Source organism: Etheostoma spectabile, chromosome 10 (assembly GCF_008692095.1).
Source record: "Etheostoma spectabile isolate EspeVRDwgs_2016 chromosome 10, UIUC_Espe_1.0, whole genome shotgun sequence".
Classification (NCBI taxonomy): domain Eukaryota; kingdom Metazoa; phylum Chordata; class Actinopteri; order Perciformes; family Percidae; genus Etheostoma; species Etheostoma spectabile.
The window spans coordinates 19,172,369-19,187,928 of record NC_045742.1 but is presented as its reverse complement, the minus strand read 5'-3'; the positions used below and the strand labels follow the sequence as shown (position 1 = coordinate 19,187,928).

The following is a 15,560-nucleotide window of genomic DNA, read 5'->3' as shown; positions in this document are numbered from 1 at the left end:
AAATCTTTTTTTAGTGAAACTAATTTATTTCAGTGCATTGAACATCATTTGGGGGGTTTTAGCTTTCATATGAGCTATTTCTTACACCAATTGATTAATTAAAAGTCAGTTAATGGCAGTGTTTCTACAAAATAGATAAGTCGAAATACTTTGTCAGGGACTGTATGGCATCCTACATCATTACATTTGGTCTGAAATACTGTATATACAAAATAATTGTCAAACACAATGTTCCTCCTTCCTAGAAAGGGATTTGTTTCAACTGTAAAAAAGACAAACACTAATAAACACTTTATTGGTAGTTTTATTACTGATATATGACCTTTTCAGATACTATTGTCCCAATACACACATTGTAACCCTTTTTGATATGGAGCTTAGAGAATTGGCACAAACAAATAAACATCCCTGTACACAATACAGATTTTAACAAACAATAAATATCGAAAAATGGCATAAACACAAGATAAAATAGCAGGGATGTAAAAAAAAGAGGAAATTTCTCTATAATGTGCTGTCTTCTTAAATTTTAAAACAGAAAAGTCAGTTTTCAACTTTTGGCGCTAAAGTATTTTTTTTTCACCAGTCTGAGTAGAGTACACAGCAGGATGTGAATGTACAACACATATACTCAGTCAGAAGATTACCTACTTTGTGATAAACAAAAGTTAAAATGAGCTATTAAAAAAAAAAAAGACAGAAAAATGATAAATTATAATAAACATACAAAAATCACTTCTAACACCAGAATTCCACACTGGTGGAGTCTGAGCTTTTTCCAGTTTCAGAACATTTGTCAGGACTAATAATTTCTAAAAGCACACAAATGAGTAAAAATATCAATGGATTCAAGCCCACAGAATGTATAAGGCAAGCAAGCTCATACTGTATGTACAGTCAAGGTTACTATTTACATTCTGTTTAAATATTGTTTAATAACTGTTAACAGTTGAGGTGGGGTTTATCTCCACCTACTGGTTCAAACTAGTGTCACACTGCCGACAACAGTAATAAAGGGCTGACATAGTCTCATGCTTTTAAATCTCTCATTAGAGCACTAGGAAGAAACCACGCCCAATCCAGTGGCCGGCAACCAGAAGAGTCCACCCCAGAACAAAAGTCCAGTGTGTTTAGAAACACCCACAGTCTGGATTGACACTTCCTCCACATCTTAAACAACAGAACGGGAATGCTGAAATACTTCCTCACAATCTCCTGATGTTGGTTTAATTCTTTCCATTAAGCTATGCTTTATTCTGTCTTCTGAGATAAACATTACAAAAAGGCTGAGTGTCACCACACAGCTGGGTAAAAGGAGTTAGAAAGTGTAGAGCTACTCCATGACTTTTTAAATGTTAAACACAAACAATATACAGACATCACTACTGTGGTGAAAGCAGATATGTTGCTTCACAAACACCAGAAACTCTTTAATGACTACTGTATTTATGTTTTATGGAGTTGCAGCATTATCTCAAGAGGCCTGGCTTTGCACAACTGATCATACCTATTACTAATGACATAAGACCAAAAGAAGGGGATAAAACAGAAGCGTAATAACGAAGAGTGAAGTCTAAGTGAAGAATAACTAAGCCAACACTAAGCAAACCACTCCTATCACCAGTACCGCACAGGACGTAAAAGTCACATAAGCCGAGCGGAAGTAAGTTGCTGAAAGTGAGACCTGAACTTGGCAGAGCCAGACTCACTATACAGACCTAATGCGGAGAAGCTAAACTCTCCCTAAAGCTGTGAGGCCTAAGATACATGGTGGTCATATTATGAGCTGAGCTGTTAGGTCTGAAACATATGATATTTTACTGGTGATACTTTAACCAAAAACAGCCTAAATTGAGGATGTCACAATGGCAGCAATTGGACGTGAAAACTGCAACAAGGCCAGGTTACATTCTCACCTATTATAGGGACCTATATGTCTAGGGGTTAAAGGACAAAAAATGGAGCATTTATGGATGTTTCACTGACCATTAATAAATAAGAACCCAACTGTTAACCTGTGATTAACTCACAGGAAGTAAAGAGTGAGGAAAAATATGCAACAACAGTCTGTGACAAAGAACTGTTCCCTACCAAAGGGTGCCCACATACTGCTAAAAACCAAAACCTGCATTTTTCTCTAAAAACCAGCAGGAGTGACACAATTCGGTGCTTAATATACACAGTGTATGTGTGTTTGTGTGGAAACTAAGAGGACAAAGGGCTCGCAGGCTGTGGGTCGAGAGAGTTTCGGCCAGTTGACGTGGACAGCAGACCTCATGGTGGCGTCTCTGCATTGTTAGTTGTGGCCTTTTTCTTGGTCGGCTTCTTCACCGTCTTGGTTTGAGTCTTGCAGAGAGGGTGATGGCAGGAGTAATTAACACAATTGATTAAACAACAGAAGGAAAAAGAGTGATGCTACAGTTTGTATTCTAGCAGTGTAATGATGTACTAAAAGTGCTGCAGTGTTTCTATTGGCTGACTGAGCAAATTCGCTCGGCCAAAGTTGAACTCAGTCATACATAAGGAATTATGGTTCCTCGAGTTTTTTATTTTATATACAGTGCTTTGCGAAAGTATTCGGCCCCCTTGAACTTTTAAACCTTTTGACACATTTCAGGCTTCAAACAAAGATATAAAATTTTTATTTTTTGTGAAGAATCACCAACAAGTGGGACAAATTGTGAATGGAACGAAATCTATTGGATATTTAAACTTTTTAGCAAATAAAAAACTGAAAAGTGGTGCGTGCAAAATTATTCGGCCCCTTACTTTCAGTGCAGCAAACTCCCTCAGAAGTTCAGCGAGGATCTCTGAATGATCCAATGTTGCCTAAATGAATGATGGTGATAAATAGAATCCACCGTGTGTGTGATCAAGTCTCTGTATAAATGCACTGCTCTGTGATAGTCTCAGGGTTCTGTTGAAAGCGAAGAGGCCTCATGAAGACCAAGGAAACACCAGGCAGGTCCGTAATACTGTTGTGGAGAAGTTTAAAGCCGGATTGGATACAAAAAGATTTCCAAGCTTTAACATCCCAAGGAGCACTGGCTCAAGCGAGCAAGGAAGGAGTATCAGACCACTGCAAATCTACAAGACCTGGCCGTCCCTGTAAACTTTCAGCTCAGACAAGGAGAAGACTTCAGATGATGCAGCCAAGAGGCCCATGATCACTCTGGATGAACTGCAGAGAAACTACAGTGAGGTGGGAGAGTCTGTCCATAGGACAACAATCAGTCGTACACTGCACAAATCTGGCCTTCATGGAAGAGTGGCAAGAAGAAAGCCATTTCTCAAAGATATCCATAAAAAGTTCGTCTAAGTTTGCCCAAAGCCACTTGGAGACACACCAAACATGTGGGAAGGTGCTCTGGTCAGATGAAACCAAAATCGAACTTTTGGCCACAATGCAAAACGATATGTTTGGCGTAAAAGCAACACAGCTCACCACCCTCAACACACCATCCCCACTGTCAAACATAGTGGTGGCAGCATCATGGTTTGGGCCTGCTTTTCTTCAGCAGGGACAGGAAAGATGGTTCAAATTGAGGGGAAGATGGATGCAGCCAAATACAGGACCATTCTGGATGAAAACCTGTTGGAGTCTGCAAAAGACCTGAAACTGGGACGGAGATTTATCTTCCAACAAGACAATGAATACATACAGCAAACATACAGCAAAATCTACAAAGGAATGGTTCACAAATAAACGTATCCAGGTGTTAGAATGGCCAAGTCAAAGTCCAGACCTGAATCCAATCGAGAATCTGTGGAAAGAACTGAAAACTGCTGTTCACAAACGCTCTCCATCCAACCTCACTGAGCTCGAGCTGTTTTGCAAGGAAGAATGGGCAAGAATTTCAGTCTCTTGATGTGCAAAACTGATAGACATACCCCAAGCGACTTGCAGCTGTAATCGCAGCAAAAGGTGGCTCTACAAAGTATTAACGCAAGGGGGCCCAATCATTTTGCACGCACCACGTTTTAGTTTATTTGCTAAAAAAGTTTAAAATATCCAATAGATTTCGTTCCACTTCACAATTGTGTCCCACTTGTTGGTGATTCTTCACAAAAAATTCAATTTTTATATCTTTATGTTTAAAGCCTGAAATGTGTCAAAAGGTTGAAAAGTTCAAGGGGGCCGAATACTTTCGCAAGGCACTGTATGTACATTGTGTTCTGAGCTGTGATACTGAGATGCAGTTAGGGGGAACCCTGTGATTAAGTTTGTTTCCTAATGACTAAACAGGCATTTTCCTGGGGTCACTTAAAAAGGACCCCATGTACTGTATGTCAATTGTGTGGAGAAGCAAAAGCTTTCATTGGTTATTGAGCATGGTAATTCTGCTTAATGGTAAAATATAGTATTGCAAAGAAATCTTTTGATTGGCACTTTGTTTTCTGGGAGCTCTGGGGAAAAACTGATCCGGTGAGACTTGTAACTTCCCTGTGGTTAATTACATAAAACATATGCAATATATCACGTTAACCATCTCTGTTTCGTGTCGATTATTGAGTTCTAAATTACATCTCTGGAGAGGTCAAAAAGTCTCCACGACATGCAAATTTGCCTGAGCTGGTTAGAAATCATCAAAACAGTAAGACAGTAAAGTTTATTGCTAGAGCACATTTAAAACTCAGCTTAAGCTAAAAAGAGAACACAAAGAAAAGACAATTTGCGCGCGCGCGTGCGCGTGTGCGTGTGCGTGTGTGTGTTCATAGGCCCTACCTCTGTCTTAGAAGCAGCAGCAGCAGGTTTCTTGGTTGCCTTGACGCTGGTAGTGCGTTTGGGGGCTTTGTCTCCTAGATCTTCATCAGAGTGTTCAGTCCTTGTGTCTGATTGGTCAGAGCTGTGTTGGGATGACGTGTCGTCAGCGAGGGACATGGCCGCTAGAGAGCGGGCTGCAGGATTGGACAAGAATTGGGAAATCACTCAATAAGAGAGTAGCTCTATTCAGACTAAAAAGCAGGTTAAAAAAAAATCCCCACATGATTCACCAGACAGCTGAGAGAGCTTGAATCAATGGGGCCAAATTACCTCAGGGTTTGGGTTACTCAGCAGTATTATTAGCCAGTCAGACTTATGCATTTCCTTCCCTTAGAACTAGAATTCATTAGATTTCATTATATTAACATTAAAATGCTACATTTACAAGATTAAAGCAACTGTTCAAAAGTGTTTATTTGCAGACCTGTACAACACTAAGTGGCCACATTTCAAAATACTGTTATTGTTTCCACCAGTTTTAAAGTTGGATGTTGGAGATATAATTAAAAGGTCACACTAGATAGGAAACGCCATTAGTATCTGGATAAAGAAACCCTGGGTTAATAGAAATTCAGACAGGGTCATCAGCAGTGCATCCATTCCGGACCACTCCCATCGGTGCTACATGAGCAGCAGAGAGCGCTTTGGTCGCCGCCTGTTCCTTTAAACACCACTTTAAAACACTTTAAAAATAATTAAACAAATCAGATAAGGGCAAATAGGTTAACAGATTCTGAATTAGAGCTCAATTGCAAGGCACAACTAGACATTGCTGCATTTAGAGGACACAAGTCAAAAAGATGCAGAACAACTGGTCTGCAGCAGGACCTGAAACATTTGATTGGTTAAGTAAAGTTGTGACTTCTTGCAGCTCTACTTTTGTGTGTGTCCTGCTTCTTCTTTTTTTGTCTCATGCACGTGCATGAGGACGTGAAACACAATAGTTTCACAAAATTCCACTAATCTACAGTACATGTGGCAGTAATGTGCCAAAAAAATTTAACAAATGCACAAAAACAAAGAAGAAAAAGATTACTTCTAAGTTTACTTTCTTGCAAAAAAATGTGTCTTTTGGTGAGCAATACTAAATGTGTTGTTTCACCTTCAAGAGTAGTGCACCGTAAGGCCGCAACAGCCTATTCTTTTGTTATCAATTGATCTGTTTTTTGTTTTTTTTTGACTGCTTGCTTGTCCTATCCAAAAAGATATTCACTTTACAATATAAAAACAGTAAAAATCCATAATGGTGATTCATTTTAAGTCAAATAACAGATTGATTAAATAACTACTTGTTGAGTTTTTAAAGGAAGTTTCTAAGGAAGACATAAATAAATGCAAATTTGTCTAGGTCCATGTCCATTATTTTGTTGGTAAGTATTAATAACGCAAAATTAGACAGTGAATCTAATTCAAAACCAATTCATTTATTATGTGTTGTAAAGTTATGTAGAGTAAACACAGGAAAGTATAGCATTCATCAAGTTTGTTCCATTTAGAAAGTTTTGTTCTTTTTTGGAAGTGTTTTTAGACTCTTTTTCTGTGTGCTTGTTAATAGTATGGAGTCTAAGTGAGAATGTTAAAATTGTTATTTTAAAATAATCAGTTACGAAATCGTTAGTAAGAGGATCTTTGCGCTTGGATTCTCTTCACTATACTGTATTGTTCATAAAAGGTTATCAAAAATTAACACACATGCACATATTACCCGTAAGTTTTTATTTTCAACTTTAGCTGTTTGATTCTTTTACTTAAGTGTGTTGCTTCCATCTTTCTCTCAGACTGGGTTTCTTTGTAAGTAGAAAATAAAACGGGCCACTTCGCCCTGTCCGTTCATTGTTTCTCTGCCTCTGTATTCAGTTCACAGCTCGTCAGGCCCACATAGCCAGCCGGCCGGCCAGCAGTGTAGTGAGACACAAAGAAGGCTCCTTCCAAGCTTCTCCTCCCACAGGAATCACATGCTTCCCCCCCCCCCACACACACTCTTCTTTGCATCTCTTCCTCTTCCCTGCCATCCTGCAGTGCTTTAAATCACACGACTCCACTTGGCCCAACTAGCCTCAGTCCTGCTCTGATAAAAGTTAAACAAAGTCTTTTGAGTGACACTCCGTCCCAATCAATCACCAAACTGAACGCACAGGGTGTGTTATGCAGATGTGTATGAATCAGTGAGAGTTGTGCGTGTGGTGTGGTCTTACTTTGCCGTCCAGCGGTGCTCTTGGCCCGGGGCAGCGTGCTGGACCCTGAGCTCAAATCGTCCTTGGGCTCCCGTCTCATGCGGGCGTCTGAGGTGTGCAGATCCAGCTCATCCTCAGCGTTGATGAGAGTCAGGTCCTGCATGCTGAAACTCCGCAGCTTGTCCGACAGTACGCCCTGCCCCTGGGCATCACAGCAAAACCAAACAGACGCGTCAGATATGGGACAGCATAAGAACATACTGTATATCCCCAACCTATGAATCATCTCACGTCTTGGAGGAATTGGTCATTCAAAAATAAATTTGTCTTTGGTGAAACACCTACTGATTAAGTTGATCTACGTAAGGCTGACAAAATAAGACAGAATTGTACGGCAATTACGTATACTGGGCAGCCTGGGTTCTGAATATAAATGCCCTAATTATTTCCACCACTTGAAAAGGACATGAAACCTTTCCGCCTGTATCATCAAGAGCTGCAGTAATCAGTCGATTGACTGATTAGCAAAATTAACTGACAACTATTATGAGAGGATTTGCTGGTTTTCCCAGTTTTATATCATTGTATATTGAATAGATTTGTGTTTTGGGCTGTTAGTCTGCAAGACATAATATATATTTGAAGACGTTAACTTGGGTTCTGGGGAATACAGATGGACATCTTTAGGACAAAATGGTTATTAAAGAAAAGAAGAAAAAGACAATGCATAATGAGAATATTTTTTAGTTGTTGCCCCAGTATCATCATTAACGAATTATCAACTGCATTGAAATTATTTGTGTTGCAAGGGCATTTTCACACCGACAGCCTTTAGTTTAGTTGAATTGAACTAGAGTTTGTTTGCCCCGCTGGTGCGGTTCCACACTCTCATACACACAATCTGACCACTTGAGTATGTACTATGGAATGTATACAAGGCATCTTTGACCAAAAGCACCTCCTACGGTTTGGTCAAAGATGCCTTGCATCTCAAATGAATTCAGGCACAATGTGCACAGATCTGTATTTAAGACAATCTACAGTGAAGATCTTACAGATGTCAAACATCAATGAAAATCTGTCCAAGTCGTTAAAGCGTGGAGCTCACCTTGGCGGCTGCGGTGACAGCAGCATTAGCAGCCAGGTTGAGGCCCCTTTTTCCAAACTTCATCATGGTCTCATAACTCCTGTCTTTGGCTTGCGCGATGTACTCATCTATCTCCTGTAGAACAGAACAACAATGTAAGAAATCGGTACAAAGAGGAAAATCTGAACATGTCAATGTGGACTTGCAAAGCAGTTTATATTTGTGGGATGTACTTAAAGATTTAAAAAAGGTCATGTTCCTACCTTCTCTTTGTTGGACAACGTTGGGTGGACAAACTTGCGGTAGAGGACACTGGAGCCCTTAGTGTACGGGGACAGGAGCCAGATCACAAAGGCAATCTTCAGCTCAAAGTAAAAAGGAAACCTGGGTAATGAAACAGGGTTTTCAGCAGAGAGAAAAAGAAATTTAAAAAAAAGCTTGTAGATAAAAAGGAAAAGGTAAGACGCTGATCTCATTTACAAAAATAGTTGCGAGATGCATTTTTTAAAAGTGAAAAACAACATACTTTAACAAAAGTCATATTAAAAATATCCCAAACACTTAGCATTAGAAACATTACAAACATGAATGTGCCCATTGATATTATATAAGCCTTTTATCATTTCCAAGCTAATTAGACACGGGTTGCGATCATGAGCAGCTCCTGACTCACCATGATAGGAGCAAGTCTGTGGCTGTCTCTGCTGTAGAAAACAACGCAAACACTATCCAGTACATCATCCACTTCACCTGCACACACAAACACACACACACACACACACACACACACACACGCAGAGATTAGGGGAGAGAACAATCACAAAAATAGCACACAAAATCCAAGAGCATCAAGTGTACATGTGCTGAGACACGTGGAGTTATACAGACATGCCAATGCAGAAATGCAACATATGTTTCAGTCCTGTCAGATCACATCAGTATGCATGGTCAATGTCCCGGAGACAAAAGGAAAATCTAGGCCATCGTCTCAACTAAAAGAAATGCTATAAACTAGTCACTTGGGAGGGAAAATATCTTAGGAAACAATACCAAATCAGATAGGTTTTTACTGAAATTAGATTATCAATAATCAAACGTATTGGTATTTTAAATGTCATAAAATCAGAGACAAGCACTGCATGGTAACTGTATGTTAAAAGGCATTAACAGGCCAGAGGCATGCAGCCGTGTAAACACACATAATGGTGAATGATTTGACTCATTAGAAACAAGACAAACAAGAGGACAGGGGAATGAAAACATCAGTTCTAAAAATGGCGTCCTCCATTCTTTCTCACTCTCTCCCTTGTCCTCTCCCTCATTCGCTCCTTCTGTGGCTGTATGCTTTAGTAGTGTGTGTATGTGTGTGTGTGGGGGGGTTGCTATAGTAACCTGCCAGGAGGAGACTGTTCTCCAGTGCAAATCTAGGCGGAGGGCCAGGATGCTGCCATCTCCTCCTCCTGGACCCCCCCTCCTTCTTTCATCCCTTGCAGTGATGAGGTAAGCAGTGAGGACCCCGTTTATATAAATCAAATAAATAAAAGCCAGGATTGGAATCAACTGCTTTTATTCCTGGTTTCCATGGGGAACACTGGCTATTCTATCGGATCATCATTACCACTTTGTTCCTTACAGATATTCTCAGTTTTATTTATGATGCTGCTAAATCCCAAACCTTTAACAGTTCAGTGTTAATGTTTTAATACTCAATGGAATTTGTTGAGTTTTAAAATATCAACAGTGAACTGAGAGGAAAAGTTGCAGGCGCTATTTGACGGCATGACAAAATTAAGGGAGTGTACATTTGAATTATGAATCATTTTGTATCAAGGGATTGGGTAGCTCATGTAATTAACAGGATATGGGTCTCAGGCAAAACGCCTTATTGGCTTGTTTCCTCTTAAAAGTTTTTTTTTTTTTTCTGATTGAGAAAAGTCTGTATTTAGAAAAAAACAAACATGTTTTATCCTTTCCTATTCGGTTAATCTTCTTGTGACCCATCACATTCATTTTGTGACCCCTAGGTTGGGAACAACTGCATTAAATGATGCAGATGGGTATTCCCAATCTGCAGCGAGCCAGCCTGTTATGGAATCATTAAGAGGTGCATGCATATTCATATATTACTTGCAAGTGTTGGATAAAACTGATCTGCTCAAACATGAAAATGAAAGAACACCCACAACTCTCTTGTTTCCAAATTGTCTTTTATTCTAGACGTGACATGTAAACCCATGTACAGTATAAGATGATATAGGAGGTATTACTTTGAGTTTTAGAGTCATTATGGTGCCCCATTTTCATGAAGGCTGGTGTGCCCCAGTTAGCTGCCATGCCTGTCTGTGAGACTCATTATTAAACATGCTTGATATTTTGGCAATCAGTCTTTAAGTGACAGTGCTCAACAAGACAGTATAGTCAGTGTGGCCAACATCAGAACACAGATTACTGTAGGTGATTAATATGGGTGCTCCTATTAAACTATGTCATGTTTGTACCTGATCTATATCTGTGGGCTTTGTATTACATCCCTTCTGACAATGTGCGTTTAAAAACTCTAAACATTAGTGTAAAAATAGCAAACAGTAGCCCAGGGCAAAGTACCCCAAAAGTCAAACACAGCAGACAGGGGTCAATACGGTTTTCTGTGATTTAGTAACTGAAAAGGTGATACTTACATATTCCTTAACATTCTTCGTTTTGACAGCCTTGTATGAAGAGTATGCTGGGTAGAGCGTCCCAAAGGCAAGGCTGCAAAAAGCAGAGGAGCAGAGAAACGTAGGTCAGAGGAGGGGGATTCAGCTTGAGAACATGGCCTCTAGGTATTGACTATGACACCTAACAAATGTGTACCAGAAGCAGGGTAGCCATGTTTGCTCTTTGCTTATATAAACACATGTAGCTTTCTGTATAATTGGACTCCTCAAAGTCTCTCAGATGGTTTGGATCTGAATGAACTGCCGAGTTGATGGGCAGTGGTTTGCCAACACTGGTCTGATTATCGGTACAAAAAAAAAATATGGATCATGGAGTCAGGAAGACAAAATAAAAAAATAAAAAAAGAAAGTGCACCAGGGTTGGGTCACCATGTGTTGGTCCACGTGCAGACAGGGACACGGTGCACAAAGAGACGTGTTTTTGATGTGCGTTTGGTCGCATCCTGTGGCACTGTGGTGATTTGTGCTGATGTGACAGGATGCTAAACGCTGAGTGAGGGATAACAGGGAGAATAGAGTTCAGAAAGTCACTAGTTTGTATGCTTACGGTGTAAACCTTGGATTGTGACATAATCCTTTATCTAAAACTAAGGATTTAATGTTTTTTTTAATTTATTTTTTTAAAAACAGTGTCCTTATGAGGCTTGTGCTCCCAGTAGTATGTCTACTCTTTTTCTCAGCATTTAAGTAGGTCCTTTGTCCCAGTATGTGTCTGAGCTGCTCAGTCATGTGCACGGTGCCTCTCAGTAAGCTGAGGCAACTCGTAGCAGATCTCAAGGCCAGTAGACTCCCTCAGCAGACGCCCTGTGCCTCTTGGTGTCCCAGTCTCAAGTTCACTTCAGAGTTTAAGGGAATCCCATCCTCTTAGTGAGTTTCCAAGGTTAGAGATATTGAGCAGAACATGTTTTCTGGTTAGGGCAAATGATTTTTCTGTACAAAAACCAAAGCACTGTCCGATTACCCTTTTAAAAAAAAAAAAACAAAGAGGCAGCTGCATGTTTAAAACAGAATAAAAACAGCAAATTAATTTTGTTTTGTGAAAAGGTCCCATGACATGGTGCTCTTTGGATGCTTTTATATAGACATTAGATGTCTGCAGTCTCTTTCCCAAAATTCAGGACATGCTATTTCTGTGTCTGTAGCTTTTTTTTTGGGGGGGGGGGGGGGCAAGGCCTTGCCCAAATGCCACTGTTTTCATTTGAAGGTAGGTCTCTCTCCCTCTCTCAAGAGGTAACCTTGCCCCTTATGACCTCATAAAAAGGAGCAAGATTCCCAGGGCTCCGTTTACACCTATTGCCATTTCTAGCCCCTGGGGGACCATAGTCAGGCTGGCGGAACGCATGTTAAATGTAAAAAAAAAAAAAAAAAACTCTTTCATGCCATGGGACCTTTAAATGTGCATCGGCCATTATGATGCACATCCAGTCACACTGTTTGTCTCCCATCAACACATGTCTACCTGAGGTGCAATGAAGTGGAAGAGCCAGCTGGAAGCCACTAAAAGTACCTGTTTGCCAATGTTATCCTCCTACTTATGTAATCCAGGCAAACAGACAGACAGACACTTACATACATACATATATATATATATATATATATATAGCAATGAAACACCAATAACATGTCTACACCTGGGGCTTTTAAAAGACGCCATCATAGTTTACGATTGGTGATTACACTATTAAAACTTGAAGCTAAAATTTCAAAGATTTTGATTTAAATTAATGTTTAAGTCTATCACAGGAGGTAACACAATGGTGATTTAGCCTCTAGCACATTTTGAGTATTACAAACTGAGTGTTGGGCATGACATCTTCTGGAAAATATGCTGTGTTACAGTTGTTCTTCTCCATTGTATGCATAAAAAAAAAAAAAAAATGGAACACACAATTCTGAAGACTTGAAGCTCATAAATCAACAGGACTCCAGACCACAGAAACCGGATGTGATTTATTCCATTTATATGCTCCAAACTGCAAAACTCTCAGCATAATTCTATTTTTTTCCTTTCACTTAACTAGAAATGATATATCAACCAGGATTGATTTCCACTTTAAGTAAAGCCTTGTTAAATCCAAAAGAATTTAACAGCATCAATGACAACATATGTGCATCCAGTGGTCAGACACAATATCCTGATTACAAATTCAGTGAGTTGATACAAGTCGACACTAATGCAGCATTGTAAACAATGTCTGCATAAGCTATCAGGATGGTGGCAGCTATTGGCTTTAGTTGAGTCATCCACACTGTTTGAATGTAGGGTGTACAGCACAGGTGAAAGTCCAGGCCTGAACTGCTGATACCTTTATCATTTGTAAAGTCACTCAGCACGTTGTAATATTGGAAATAAAACACATTTTCCAGGCCAGATCCTGAACATAGGTCTGATCAAGGATGGATGGATAGACCCACAACTATGACTGGGCTGAGCCTTGCCATCCTATTTTACTAACTCATGTTACCATATGGTGCTGAAATGCAGAGTCTACAGACGAGCATTACTCTGGATGTGATGTTTTATAAAGCTTTGTCAGGCAGTCTGTTTACTTGTCTGCATCGACGCTGGCATATTAAGTAGGTTTCACTTGAGTGATGAGGCCAGCTAAAAGCCCTTTTCCCTGCCAACACATTATCTGTCAGGTAGTTATTGGCTAGCCAGCAATGCATACGTTAGCTACCAGCGGCTAGCACGCGCTGGATGCAGTTTGTACTGCATCATTGTAACGTTATTCATTGAAGAAACACAGCAACGGTTACTATAGACAACTGCTTAGCTCGGTGTCTAATTAACAGATTACGTACATTATTTTCTACATTACAGTAATGTAACTTTAAACGGACATATATGGATGCTAGCTAGTTGGCGCGGCGCAGCGTTCATCAGCAGACAGCTGATGAATGGAGGAGACGCCGATCTGGCTAACATTAAAACAACAGATGCAACCCAGCCCATACTCACACGACTATCCTCGAAATCATCCAGGATACCATCTTTTTGGAGCGTCGGCCGTGAGCCTTCACCGCTTCTAGAGAAGTCTAGTTAGTTAGCTAGCGGGCTGGGTGCCCCCCCATTCCCCTCCAGGACGCGGCGTGATGCGATATAAACCGGGAGGCTGGCCGATGCTGCCCGCCCGCTCTGCCGTGCTGTCAGGTGGGCTCGCAGCAGCCGAGGATATGCTTCTGCAGTCTCTGGCTCCAAGCTGCTCTGCTCTCTACCACTTCTGGAAGACTGGCTCTTAAAGGGCCAGGGCCGCGCTGTAGAATGTGTCATTCTAAGTTAATTAATTAATTAATTAATTAATTTTTTTTTTTTAAGTATCTGTAGGCCTACAACTAACAGTGACAAACATGATCCAATGAGCTTAATTCATCGATGACAGAAGCGATACCTAACAGAGGCGTTTTATTAGAAACATCAGTTAAAATGCAGACTCACAGTTGTAAAGTGACCCTGTTTTTAAAATAACAGGTAAGTGTGGGTTTGAACAAACTGAATTCATGTTTGCATCCTTCTCCTTGGTTAGGTAAAGTGCTCCCGAACCTCGCTGCCCCACTTATGTGATCTAGTTACTAATTTAGACATGAACAGTAAAAGCTGGGCCACACATGACAGATATAAGAGCGTGGTCATCAGTGAAACACAATCTATAGCGTGTGGTGTTATCATACATGCATTGGTTCATTTACATTTTAACATACTTAAACAGTTGCACATTTTGTTTTTCCATCTTATATATATTTAAATATTTGTTCTTATATTTTGTTATTTCATATTGTATGTATGTATATTTTGTGTGCTGCTGTAACACTGTAATTTCCCATTTTTTGGGGATCAATAAATATCTATCTATCTATCTATCTATCTATCATAGGTGTAACAAGTGTAAGATAGATACAACGAATGGAAAGCAATATACTACTTATTGGCCTTATTTAGCTAGAGTAGAAAATAAGACAACATCCAGCATTGAAAAATTGAGAATGACATCATCCTGGTCAGAATTTAAATTTGGCTCTAAGAAATAGCAATATTTTACTACTACTCCACTACAATTGTAAGATGAAAACACACTAACCATATTCAACATCGTACAGGACCTTAAATTGGGAGAAGACAGACCTTCATTCTAGATATAGTACTGAAACAATTACTTGATTAATCAACAAATTGCCAATAATTTTAAGTAATTGAGTGGTTGGAAATAATTCCAAATGTTCACTCTCAGATGTTAGCTGCTTTTCCGTTTTATTATTGTAAACTGTAAAATCATCTATTTTTTTGATTTGATAAAAAAAGATTGATAATGAAAATAATTGTTTGATGCAGCTCTGATTCAGATGTTTTAATATATTTGGATCTTTTAGTCACAAGCGATGGGAATCACTAGAGGCGATACGATATTCTCAATTCTTGTCACAATACAATATTATTGCAATTTTAAACATATTGCGACATTCCGCAATATATTGCAATTTAGCTTTTTTTTCAGTAAATTTTAAATTAGGTTTAAAAAAACTTCTTCTGTTTTATCTGAAAAGATAAATTTCTCCTGCTGACCACCAGAAACAAATCTCAACTGCACCATTAGTGGCCTGAAAAGACATTTCAGTCTCTTCTTTCTAGGACCAAAAAGTTTGTCATGTGCAATTTATATAATAAGAGAGCAATACTTGGCATCCGTGTATCGATACAGTATTGCCATGGAGAATATCGTAGTACTACGCTGTATCAACCCCACCCTACCCCTACCCCTTAATAGACATGCTGGTTGTATACGCATAGAGGTTTTGTAGGTACAACAGTAAACAAACAG

General features: G+C 39.6%; 1 protein-coding gene across 1 annotated transcript; it reads right to left on the bottom strand.

The window, feature by feature from the left end:
* Positions 1-278: 278 nt before the first annotated feature.
* reep2 (receptor accessory protein 2) lies at positions 279-13,981 on the bottom strand. Its single transcript, XM_032528800.1, has 8 exons — positions 13,706-13,981; positions 10,705-10,777; positions 8,700-8,776; positions 8,290-8,410; positions 8,048-8,161; positions 6,961-7,141; positions 4,727-4,899; positions 279-2,346 (listed from the first exon to the last, which is right to left on the bottom strand). Exons 1-8 carry the CDS (start codon positions 13,735-13,737, stop codon positions 2,275-2,277), a joined length of 843 nt encoding a protein of 280 aa, XP_032384691.1. The 5' UTR covers positions 13,738-13,981; the 3' UTR covers positions 279-2,274.
* Between the last annotated feature and the right edge of the window lie 1,579 nt (positions 13,982-15,560).